Source organism: Microtus pennsylvanicus, chromosome 20 (genome assembly GCF_037038515.1).
Source record: "Microtus pennsylvanicus isolate mMicPen1 chromosome 20, mMicPen1.hap1, whole genome shotgun sequence".
Classification (NCBI taxonomy): domain Eukaryota; kingdom Metazoa; phylum Chordata; class Mammalia; order Rodentia; family Cricetidae; genus Microtus; species Microtus pennsylvanicus.
The window spans coordinates 29,386,891-29,399,771 of NC_134598.1; the positions used below are offsets into that span (position 1 = coordinate 29,386,891).

General features: G+C 46.4%; 1 protein-coding gene across 2 annotated transcripts in view; it reads left to right on the top strand.

The window, feature by feature from the left end:
• The window catches only part of Plxnc1 (plexin C1), a 148,993-nt gene that overhangs the window by 73,219 nt on the left and 62,893 nt on the right, over positions 1-12,881 (top strand). For both annotated transcript variants that reach the window (XM_075954505.1, XM_075954506.1), the window contains exons 6-9: positions 759-903; positions 4,952-5,039; positions 6,952-7,054; positions 7,171-7,266. In XM_075954505.1, the coding sequence (XP_075810620.1) occupies positions 759-903; positions 4,952-5,039; positions 6,952-7,054; positions 7,171-7,266 (432 nt within the window). The remainder of the gene's footprint in view (positions 1-758; positions 904-4,951; positions 5,040-6,951; positions 7,055-7,170; positions 7,267-12,881) is intronic.

The following is a 12,881-nucleotide window of genomic DNA, read 5'->3' on the forward strand; positions in this document are numbered from 1 at the left end:
AAAGATGGTGGAACAATTTAATCCTTGTCTGTGAGCTGGAGTGGCCGAGGCATTTTATAGTCAAAACAAGAACTCCTCTACTTGATTACATAAAGAGATGTTGTATAAGGGCAAGAGCTTATACAAACAAAAATGAAAACAGACAGTAGATTATGAGAAAGTATGTGTCAGGAATAGGACAGATAAGGATTAGTATCTGCACCATGTAGAGAGCTCTTAAAACTGATAAGAAAAACACACAGAGCAAAAATGTGGTCAAAGACTCAGAATATTCAATTCATACGAGAACAAGTCAAATAGCCAGTGAAATATCTCTCTCAATACACCAGCTCCCTGGAGAAGCCCTCCCTTCTAGGCTGTCTTAGCTGGGGGGTTATTGCTGGGAAGAGACGCCATGGCCGTGGCAACTCTTCTAAAGGAAAACATTTAAGTGGGGACTAGCTTACATTATCATGGAAGGAGGGAGGCCTGCAGCGGGCAGGCAGACACGGTGCTGAGAAGGAGCTGAGAGTTCTCCATCTTGATCCACAGGCTGAGACCTTAAAGCTCACCCCCTAGTGATGCACTTCCTTCAACATAGCCACACCTTCTCCAACAAGGCCACACCTCCTAATAGTGCCAGTCTCTGGGAGCCTATGGGGCCATTTTCACTGAAACCACCACACAGGTCTAAGAGTGACTTCCCATAAGTCTCTAGGGGGGATATCAGGGATATAAACCAACCACATGATACGTGTTTCCCCCCCCCTCCTGCACAGACCACAGTGACCATTGTGGGAAGCGTTTCTGCAAGACACTCGGAGTGCGTGGTGAAGAACGCGGACACAGGCAAGCTGCTCTGCCAGGGGAGAAGCCAGATGAACCGGACCTGTGCCTGCAACATCCCGAGCAGACCCAGCTACAGTAGGTGGACGCCTCTGGGCATTGTTACAAAGTCAAGAAGCAAGAGCACCTCCTGTGTTCAGTTCCTGGGGATCGGCATAGCTACCCTGTCTTCGCTCTTCCTCTCCCTCTGGTTCCCACCTGGGTCTTCACTACTGTTCCATGTCCTGTGTGGACCCCAGCACCCCACTCTCAGATATGGCTTGGGGAGAGCAAAATACATTGGCTAGGAGAGTCTAGAAAAGCCGGACACCACTAGGCTGATTCTATCCAGGTAGCTGAAATAATTCAGAGTTCAGAGGAGCAGGAAGTGCCTTGGGTGGGCTGAGAAAACATAAGTTCAATACATTCATTCAATCATTCATTTATTCATTCATAAGGAAGTAAGAGTGCCTGTGTACTAAGTGTTGTGCGAGGCCCCAGGAGTATGGAGATGAAAACACATTAAGGTAACCCTTGCTCAGAATCCTTATAACCTGTCAGGGTTAAACTGTAGTGTATAAATGTTGGCATGCAATGTAGTGTATAAATGTAGGGATATAATGCGATATATGGATGCTGGGAGCCCGTAGCCCTGAAGGCACATGGGGTGGGCAAGGATCTCTGTCCGGGGTAAGCATTATCAATCTTAGAAGAATGAAGGGTGGGAGAAAAGGCTTTGATTCAAAAAACCGCGAAAGGATCTATATGAGTAAGGCGAGCGGGTGGGGTCGGGGCAGGGGTAACTGGACGGTAGGGGAGATGAAGGACCATAGAAAGCTATGTGAGCCCCGGGCTCTGTCCTGGGAGCGATTAGGGAATGCTGAGCGGTTGAGCTGCAAGTCGCGTAGTCAGGTTCATTAGCAGAAAGACACAATTGTGGGTCGTCAATCCCTCCCACTGGAATAGAAGCAAGCCCCGTGGGGCAGGGTCTTTAAAAACGCTTTGAGAAGTTCTCTGCTGTGCTGAGAACTGGGTTTGGCCCGAAGTTTTAGTAGTGGATGGACAGATGGATGGCAATGCATGGAGGAGGGGGGATGGAAATGAGGGACCAAAATACTTAGTTCCCAAGGAGCAACTAGTAGAAAAGTCATCACAGTGGTCCAGATAAGAGAGATTGAGGGCTGGAGTTAGAGACAGATGGGTATGAAGAGATCCAGGAATGTCCAGGATGCTCAAAAGAGTCTGTTAAGATGGAAAAGACTCGAAAGAGTTAAAGTGATGGTGTAGGTCTCCGGGAATGTATGGTGTGATCATGCTGGAGCCAGGTGAGTTGTTGTGGGCAATAGAGTGAATATTGGGTGATGTACAAGCAAATGGAACTCACTGCTTAGCTCCAGAGGCTCGGGGATCCCCAGGCAAGAGTGCCAGAAGATTCAGTGCATAGTGAAAGCTCACACACAGCTTCAGAGAGGATGCTCCAACCCTTTCTTATCAGGACACCAATCCCATTCATGAGGATGAAGCTGTCATGATTAACTACCCCAAAAGGCTCCACTTTGCAATATTATCAAATTGATTATTAAACTCCAAAATAAAAAATTAGAGGGCATACCAAACACTGAGACCACAGTATTCAACTTACCCTTTACCCCTCAAGAAGGAATTTGATGTATAAAGCCAGAGACATGAGCTAAACATAGTCCTTTGTAGCCATTGGGTCTGAATGCTTAAAAAGCACATCAATTTTCTGCCTTGTCACCACTGGACAGCTTTTTAAATGCACTTCTGGTTAAACTGGACCATTAAAGATGCAAATCTTGCTCACCTATAAAATGTGACTTTAAAGTGTCTGAGACTACCTTATAAAGTTAACCGGTGGCACTATGACCTCCAACAGCTGCTCTCCCTTCCCTACCCTCGGCTGAATGGAACAAGTTCAGTTGTCTGCATTTCATGCTCAGCTGTCTAAAGTCATTGACAAAACTTAGTTCATGGGCTGTGTGTGTGTGTGTGTGTGTGTGTGTGTGTGTGTGTGTGTGTTGAGATGATCTCACAATGTAGCAAATTCTCCCAACTCAGCCTCCTGAGTGCTAGAATTAATTATATATATGAGTCATCATATTGAACTTCACGGCCTTACCTCTACTATCAAGTCCTGTTTCCCATATACTCTGAAACATTGGGGAAAGGTCCTGTTCCTCCCAGACAACCTCCTCGGTCTGATCTGGCCTTCCCAGTCATTCTCTGGTTCTTCACAGGCACCCCTATCTTGCACCCAAATGCTACACAGAGCTCAAACAACTCCCACGGTGTTCCCTTGATTTCTGTGTCTTCTTCACCTTGGCTATTTTACGTCTTCTAGGAGAACTGTAAGTGCTTCCAAAGGAGACATCGTGAATATTCATTTCCCTGTGAAATTTCCAATATACTGTGCACGGTTGGTGCTCTGTTAAGTTTGCCTTCTGCAGGCGTCCTCCCTGGGCACTTGTCAATTCTATGGAAATGTATTTTCCCTGGGAGTCCCTCGGTGCTAAATGGCCATGTGTTCGTTTCCATAACATGCATCAAGTGTCTGTTCAGGTGCTCCAGCCAAGAGGTCATGTCATCCCTCCAGACCTCCTTGTCTTGAGAACAAAAGATTATCATTTCACGTAAGCCCCACTTGACGTGAGCAGAATGTGGTATGGAATTCTAGCCATCGGAGTGAGTCTTCGTGATGGAGAGCAGCATCTCCATAAAGAATCCTTAGACTTTGGGTGTTAACAGAGGTTTCTCTCCCACCAGGTCCCACAGTCAGTCGTTCAGTCCCAAAGAAATACACAGAGCTCTACATTAATCATAAACTGGATGGGCTATTAGCTCAGGCTTCTTATTAATTAATTCTTACATCTTAACTCATAATTCTTGTCTGTGTTAGCCACGTGACTTGGCACCTTTCATCAGCGAGGCGTTCTAATCTTGCTTCCTCTGCGTCTGGGTGATGACTGCAGACCGAGCTTTCCTCTTCCCAGAATTCTCCTGTTCTCGTCACCCCACCTCTACTTCCTGCCTGGCTACTGGCCAATCAGCGTTTTATTAAAAATAATACAAGTGACAGGATAAAAGACCATTGACCCACAGCATTTGGGAATGGTGCGATAATAAAGCTTCAGGAAGGAACTTAGGGATATCCACAAAATCAGGTCACAATGTCAAGACTTCCATTTAATAAGCCCAGTGGTCCATGAATTCTTATAAGGAAGAAGATATTAATTCCTCCATTGGACATAAGAGGACTTGAAGGGTGTTGCTATGGATCCTGTACTCAAGCAATGGACTATGTGTTCATCATGTCGGGAAGGGTATTACCATATACAGGTTCTGAAACCCAACCCAACTCAGCTCTGCTGAGTCATGGTGCCTTGGAGTATAGCCCTGGTATTGCTATAGCCCTAAAGTTCTTGTGGTTCTGATCAATGGCTGGGTTTGAGTATCAATGCCTCAGATCCAGCAGGGAGGTTTAAGGAGACACTGAAAGCAGCATTTCTCTACTGCTGACTTCGCATAGGTTTTACCCTCATTCTTTTGGAGTTTTCCAACCAACGGATAAGGTTTTCAAAAGCCAACAGCAACAAGAAACAAGACACCTTCATTTGACAACAACTGCCTCCAAGGAGATGACGGTGTCTCACCCCAGGGTGCCACCCTTAGGGTTTGTTAGGTAAATGCTTACGGGGCATGGCTCTTTCTGAAGGTGCAGGGTTTTCTTTTCCAACATGCTGGCATTCATATTCTAGGCACTTCTTGCTCGGTGACTTGTTTTATTCTCACGCCTTGGCCAATTACAAGCTGAGGTAGTGATCCCAGCGAGAGCATGGGATGTAAATGGGCTGTAAAATGGCTTTTCCTGGTGATTATCTGTGGGTGCCTTGGAGCTAGAATCGGGCTCAGTCTGTTTGGAGGCTTGTGCTGTGCACTGTGACTGCCTGGCATGAATGGCCCACGGGGAAGGAGCCACATACCGACTCAAATGTTGGCGAACAGCTGGCACACCCGAGCCCTCTGTGTTGAGAAGGCGAGAATATTTCTTTCTTATTTTGCATTTCCAGCTATGCTGACTATGGTGGCAACCCACCGTGAATGATTCCTTTTCCTTCCTTTCCTCCAGATGTCTTTGTTGTCAACGCAACCTTCTCCTTCCCATCTTGGAACTTATCAGAAAGATTCAACTTCACCGACTGCACGTCATTAAAAGAGTAAGACTGGCTTTGAAATTTAACTGTTCTCGTTGCTTTGAATTTATTTGGTTTACCCCTCAATTTCCTAAAGAACTCTTTGGCAGACTAGAACTTTCCAAAGTGCCTTTTGGAGCATGGCCTAATGGGAGCTAGGAGAGTCGCTGAGGTAATAAAGCCGTGCTCGCTCGTTCAAGCCCTAACAAGAAAACTGGAGCAGCTGAGGAGAGCGCATGCGCCTAGGTGTCTCTATCAACAGGGAAAGGTATTCTCCCCAGACCCAGAGGACCAGGGAAAGAAGGAGTACCACTAGGCTCTCCTCCCAAAATGCAAACAATCTGGCCAGGGCAGCCTGAAGACAAGCGAATCAGACAAGTTGAAGTTTCCCCTTACCAAAACGACATAATCCTTTTCCTCTTTCTGTGGTGCTAGGGAATTGAACTCCGGGCTTTGGGCATGCTAAGCAAGCGTTCTACCACTCAGCTATCCCAGCCTGGTGCCTTCTGTTTATTACCAATGGCCCCTTTCAACTGTGAACCTTTTGAGTATGAACTCCTGCTCCCTCCTGGCTCCTAAAGCAGAGAGGAGGCTGAGGAAACAGACCTTTGAGAGGCTCCCCCTCTGAAGCTGACATGGAAGGAAGACATTAGTAATGGGCTGTGTTGTCAGAGGTCTGTTTCTCATTCTGAGGTCTGATTGGCCAACAGCACGTAAGAGTTTTCAGCCTGACCTGGAAGTGACTATTGGGGAAGTGAATTCAGACTGTTAGGTCATCTTTACCAAAGAAGGGCATTGAAAGGTGACCACACAAGTCAGGGGTCAGTGATGTCTGAGAAACGAATTTAGGAGAGAAAAATAGAAAACTTGCTATTGAGAGCCTCCAGTCCAGTGAACAGGCAAAGAGGAAGGAATAGATCTTAGGGGCGTAAGGAGAGTTGAACGATGCCTCTCTGGAGAACCCCTACTTTAGAGCCCAGGTAGAAGGAAATGACTTAGCCCAGGTCCCACGGCTAGGTAAGTAAGAGTCAGGACTCAGTTCTCTCTTCAAGGGAGCTGCTTCCTTGCTGGAAGCCGGCCTGGGGCCAAGGCTCCCACCTGAAGGGAGAGCCATTTTCTGCTGCCGGAAACGACTTTCTGCAGGTTAGGCTCTCAGAACCCTCCAGCGTATCTGAATCCCAGCCTGGGTGCCTTCCGCTGTTTGGTCGCCGCATCGCCAACAGCTGTGGCTGTGTTCTGCTCTGGCATCCCTTGGACAGCTTTCCAGACCAGCCCCCCATTTCCCCTCTATTTCTACCACCTCCTCCTCAATTCTGATCATTCTTAACGCACGTTTTTCGAGCCCTCCACAGTTTCCCTTGCACAATGGCTCATTTGATTAGTAGACACAATTCTTCCTTCATCTGATTGTAAAGCAAATAGTGGCGCCCACCCCCCCTCTGGCTGCCAGGTAATGCTTTGTGTCTCACATCATGTAGCTGGCAGCTGAGCTGCTCCACAGGGTGAGGGCTTACTGATCTGCTGAGTGGCGGTGGCAGGGAAGGGGGAAAGATCCGTCTTTAGGTAGGGCTTACCTGAAGGTGGACCAATAGCAGCCATATTCGGAAGCAGATTCAGTGGGTTCCTGTTATCAACAGACCTGCAGGTGACCCCAGCTGCAGGTCTCCATGGCAACACCTCTGTAAGTGTGATGACAGTCCGTCAACTCACAGGGCTTCCCAGAGAAGGGCACAAAGCCTGACTCTCTGCCCCAACCTCAAAGGACCGCCCCTTCTCCCTCTGTCCATCCTGGGCTATTCGAAGATTTTATTAACGGTAGTAGTAGTGTTTCTATTCTTTTATGTTCTTAACATGTAGCACCCCAGAGGGGAAATCTAGAAGATGAATAATCCCCTAGAAAAAAATAAAGAATTAACTTGGTTTTCCATGTTGCCAGATGCCCAGCATGTATCGGAACTGGCTGTGCTTGGTGTAAACGTGACGGAAAATGCATCCACCCCTTCGCATCCTGCGACCCTTCAGATTATGAGAGGAATCAGGTAAAGTGACGTTCGAGCTATTACGAGGTCTTTCAGAAGCAGGTGCCAGTGCGCACCCAGCCCCACCCCTTCCTGTGCGTCTCACTCTGATGCTGAAGGGATGTTCTCCAATGCAGGAGCTCTGCCACGTCACTGTGGAAAAACCACCCAAGGCCCCGGGAGGAGGAAGAGTCAAGGAGATTAAGAGTAACAGAACCGACCAGTCTTCCCAGGTCAGCCTTGACTTCTGTGTTGATAGTGGGGGGAAAGAAAATCCCCTTTGACTTTGATGATAACTGCTACTTTGGGTTTCTTTTTATATATATCTAAAAAAAATCCCCATTTTACTTACAACCCAGATTCCTTCCACAACCTTTTTTTTTTTTTTGAAGGGGTTCATTTTTAACCAAGTTTCACAAAATTGGCTCAATACATCAAAGACTTCACACGCACATAAAAGAAATTAAAACTTTGTAGCTATGAGAAATGATGCTGTTCCGGTAGAAGCAGGATTGCAAAGGTGACTTTGTGGCTCACTGGGGGAAAGTAGAGCTCACAGCTGAGGCAGCCTCAGTCCAAACAAGACATTATGGTTAGACTTGCGACTGGGGCTGTGAGTGAGGACGGGATCTAGGCAAAACATGCGCACTGGCCTGGCTTGGCTTTCCTTCACTTTGTAGAGCTGACGGAACCCATCGTCAGTAATGCCAGGATAGGGCGGCTGCAGAATGTGTCTGAGAGAGACACTCTTTTCAAAAGTACTGGGGATTTTTTTTTCCTATGCAAATTTCCCGAAATCTCCTTTTGCTTTCTTCCTAGTTCCAGTTAATCACCCAGCTCAATGTATCTCTGTGTGTGACAAGAAAGGCTGTGAGGGTGTGAATAGTTGTGAGCAGGACGCAGGTGACTGTTGAGGACACAGCTCAGGGCTGGCTTCCTTCAGCTGACAGAAGTTCATTAAGTGTTTACCTGTGGGGACACACACACACACACAAAGCAGACAAGTTCTCTCTCTTACTCTCATTGGAGTCTGTCAGAAACAGACAAATTAAGAACAGCGTTGGAAGACATTCAGAAGGCCCAGCTTTCCATTTTGTGCCTAATCAGTGGCCCCGACTTAGCCGTTTGCAGCTATTAAGGTCAAGTGTCAATACAAATAAATAGCACCTTTTTAATCGCTACTGAAAAGTTGATAGTAACTTTGGGTGAATTAAGTAACGGGCGGAGGGCCTGTGAATCCAAATGGATTATGCAGTTAATTAAGGCATTAGAGAAGCTTGGCGTGCCAATACCTCTGGCCTGTGAGTCTCTGAGGCTTAATTAGGCGATGGGCTGCCTCTCTGTCCTCAGTGGTTTGTAAAACCAAGTCACAAGTGACAGGAGCTCGGATGGCAGACGCAGAAGGCTTTCTTGTCTTTTAATTACACTCGGTGGTGGTCGTTCTCAGTTTTGGTAAACTACACGGAACATCAAATTTACTGTCTTGGCCATTTTGAGTGTGCCTTTCTGTGGTGGAAGTTGGCCCTCACTTTTCTGGTGCACCCTATCACCCGAATCCTTTACATCCTGCCGAACTGAAACTCAACACTCATTCAATAACTCTTCCTCCTTCCCCTCCTCCCTCCTCCCTTCCCCCTCCCCAGGCTCCTGGACCTTCTATTCTACCTTCCATCTGTGAGACGTAACTTATTGTGGGCCCCTCATGGAAGTGGATTCAAGCGGTTTCTCTCTTGTAACTGGCCTATCTCACCTCTCATTGTGCCCTCAAGGCTCAGCCATGTTGTCGCATGGATCGGACTTTCTTTCCTTTCTATGGGTGAATAAAATTCTTGTATATGTATATGAAATTTTATTTATACGTTCTTCCACCCACGGGCTCTTGGTTTGCTTCTCCAACTCAGGAAATCTGGCACAGATGGTTGGAGGCATAGGTGTATGACTGCCTCTTTCGAGCCACCGTGTGTTTCACTCTTTTGTTCAGCAGCAAAAGTTAAGACTCCTGGGTCATGCTGTAATTCTTTTTATATTTTTTTTCTGCAGAACAACCGTGCTGTTTTCCACGGTAGTTTCACTAGCCGAAGGGTCCACTAATAGCACTCAGGGGTTTCTGTTTCTCAAGGCCTCCCCAACACTTACCTTTTTTGTTGTGTTTGGTCATTACCAAACTCGCAGATGTGTGAGGTGTGATTTGAGTGACTTTGGCTTTCTTCTTCTTGTGATCTATGACACCTACACCTTTTCCCTTTGCTTGCTTGCTAGCTGGTGTCCCCTTCTACTGAACCCCTCCCCCTTCTCCATGGGTTTGATCCATTAACTTATTCTCTGTCTGTTGGTTATAAGAAGTATTTCCTGGGTTTTAGCGCTGTATCAAATATAAGTATGTCATTAAAAAGACTTCTCTCAGCTCCGTTTAGAAGATCTGTGGGGTGTGTGCATGCACGTGTGTTGCTGGATCTCACACCCAGGGGCTCACACGTTACTGGTGAAACACTCTACATTAAGTTACATTGCTGGCCTCATTGTATTCTTAGATACATAGAATTTTTAATTTCACTGAAGTCCAAATGGTCTATTTTTTTTCTTTGTTTTGTTTCTTGTGCTTTGGGGGTCAGGCGCAAGAATCACTGCAAAACCAATGTGATGATCCCTTTCAAACATCAGATTTTCTTCTTAGAGTTTTAACTCACTTATGCATACCTTGGCCAGTTCGCGAGTCATCTTTGTCTGTGTAGTCAGGTGAGGTCCGGTCATCCTTCTGTGTCTGGATACTCAATTTTCCCAGCACCATTTCTTGAGCACCCTTTGCCTGGTCCAGTGATTATAACATTCCCACTGACCATCATTTGGACTTGCATGGGAGGCTTTACTTCTGCGGGTTCTTTCATGGCCCTGTGTGTCTGTCTTCTTCTTAGTACCACATTATCTGAATCTTACAATTTTTCACTCTGTTCTGAAATCAGGAAGTATGAACTTTCTAAGGTCTTTCTTGGTTTTAAAATTTGCTTTATAAGAAAACAGTTCCAAAAGTAGAAAAAGACAAGATCTCCTGAGTAAATTGGGAGCATGGGGACCTTGGGAGAGGGCTGAAGGGGGAGGGGAGAGGCAGGAAGGGGAGCAGAGAACAATGTAGAGCTCAATAAAAATAAAAAAAAAGGAGAAAAGAAAACAATGCGTGAAACTTCGACTCAGTTTCCTCTGATAGTACCACCTGGCAAACATAGCTGAAGATCTCAGCCCTGCCAATGATGCCAGAGGTCAAGGGGCAGAAGGCTTATCGCCACAGGACTTCAGGCTGCCCTTCCATAGCCCCTTCTGCTGCCTCCTCCCTCCCGCTCACCAGCTCTGGTGCACAACCAACATCTCTATAGTCTTGTCATTTCAAGAATTTTATGTAAATAGGATCATCTAGATGTACCCTTTGGAAGATTAGTTTCTGAAATTACATTTATCTTTATGGACGCATAAAAACATAAAGAGTGTCCGTATTAATGGGGTACCACGTGACACGATTACCTGGAAATTCAGCCGAGCACTTGTGTGTATCAAGAACCCTGCAGAGCAGTGCAGGCAGCGGCCTTTATAAATGTCTTGAAGAGAGGATGATGATGTAGCCGTCGCATCTTGACTTCCTGTACGGTACCTTCCTGTGCCTTCTAAACTGGGAAGCTGTGGTTTTATTTTTTTATTTTTTTTTCATGTTGGTCAAGTACTCATTTCTTTTTTTTTATTTTAATTAATTAATTTATTTATTTATTTATTTATTAAGGATTTCTGCCTCCTCCCCTCAACCGCCTCCCATTTCCCTCCCCCTCCCCCTCCCCCGATCAAGTCACCCTCCCTCATCTGCTCGAAGAGCAATCAGGGTTCCCTGACCTGTGGGAAGCCCAAGGACCGCCCACCTCTATCCAGGTCTCCAAAGGTGAGCATCCAAACTGCCTAGGCTCCCCCAAAGCCAGTACGTGCAGTAGGATCAAAAACCCACTGCGATTGTTCCTGAGTTCTCAGTATTCCTCATTGTCCTCTATGTTCGGCTAGTCCGGATTTATCCCATGCTTTTTCAGACCCAGGCCAGCTGGCCTTGGTGAGTTCCCGATAGAACATCCCCATTGTCTCAGTGTGTGGGTGCACCCCTCGCGGTCCTGAGGTCCTTGCTCGTGCTCCGTCTCCTTCTGCTCCTGATTTGGACCTTGAGATTTCTGTCCCGTGCTCCTCTGTCTCTGTCTCCTTTCGAAGCTGTGGTTTTAAAAGTAGGGACACCAAGAGAGAAGGGCGAGTCTGAAAATAATCTGGGGTCAGGCTTGCCTTGGGTGCTTCTCTTTGGACTGCGCTTCTACGTTTGGAGAAAGATATTTTATTGATACTGAAACATTACTTTAAATAGGTGATGCAGACAGGATCTTGGGTTTGGCTGGTAGGGAACGGTGCGCCGCTTGGCACTGGAGAGCCTTCCTGTGCTCTGTGGAACTCTGCTGTCTTTCATTATCACGAGAATGTGAAACTTTCTGGTGTGCCCTGTTGGTTCCCATGTCCGCTTCGTGTGGTGGAACCAATGGTTCAAGCAGAGCAGCCAGTGAGCTTTTCTTGAATGCATCTGTGCACATCGCCCAGGCATCAAATGCTTCCTGCTGGTCGGGCACTGGGAAGGGAGCAGGTGCCATCTGAGGCTGAGCTGGAGTCTGTGATTCCTACAGGAAGTTAGGGCGCATCTGTTAGATGTTGTCATAGTGACTACGTGCATACCACGTGTGGTACACAAATGAGTCAAGTCCCTCTCTGGCCATCAGTCCTAAGAATATTATCTATGAGAGCAAACATAGCCATACATGATTTAAATATCTATGTGTATAAATAGATGTACATATATATCTATACATATAGCTATGCATATATGTGTATATATGTATATACATATATAGGGCAGAACTGAAAGTACAGAAACTCAAATCCTGGCTATGCCCAGGGTCTCAGTCCTTCCTGTTTATCTAAGCCCAATGCCTGGAGATTAAACACAATGTGGTTGGCCAAGTCTCTGACGGATGGATGGGCTGATTGATGGTAATGACATTTCAGCCCCCCTTGGAGGGTCAAGAAACATCTAGACAATTTATGACAGAGGAGTGAGTGTCTATGTGAAGGAACCACCCTAAGTAAAAGTGTGGTCATGGCCAGAAGACCCAGGAACTTCTCACACACATACACCTGCATGCACAGTTTGAAAAGATTAAATTAGAATGTTTCAGAGTGAGGAAGTGAGACTCTTTGTCATAAAAGAGTTGAATATACGTAACAGGAAAAGCAACTAGAAAGAATGCCAGAGGGGACTAAGTAGAGCGGTGACAACAAATCTTCATCCGGCCCTTGCTGTGTCATAAATTCAGTGTTTGCTTATTTAAGCTTCACAGTACCACATTTTACAGGCATAGGCATTTTGCCTCAAAACCAAAATGTAGACAAGAAATTTGAACCCAGATATCTGATTCAAAAGTTTGCAGCTTTTACCACATAGTGTTGGTGCTAAGAGCCTCTCTGAAAGGGAAGAACCTCTTCAAGATAATGCAGGCTTCTCTCGGGATTAGACTGTCAACACTCTGTCCCATCTGTGCCCATGCCTAAGGAAGCTTATTCTTATGAAAGATGGAGGAGGAGAGGGGAAGCTGAAGGTGAGGTCTAAGAGAAAGAGTGAGCCCCAGGAAAGGTCAGACATCTTCCCCAAGACAAGGAGAGCAGGCAAGGCCCCAGATGGGCCAGGGGACCCCAAGGAGAGTAGATCAACAGAAATCCATGTCCAGTCTTGGCAGAGGGCGTGTTAGAAGCAGGGTTAGGAAAACTGTCCTCTCTGGCCCCTGGC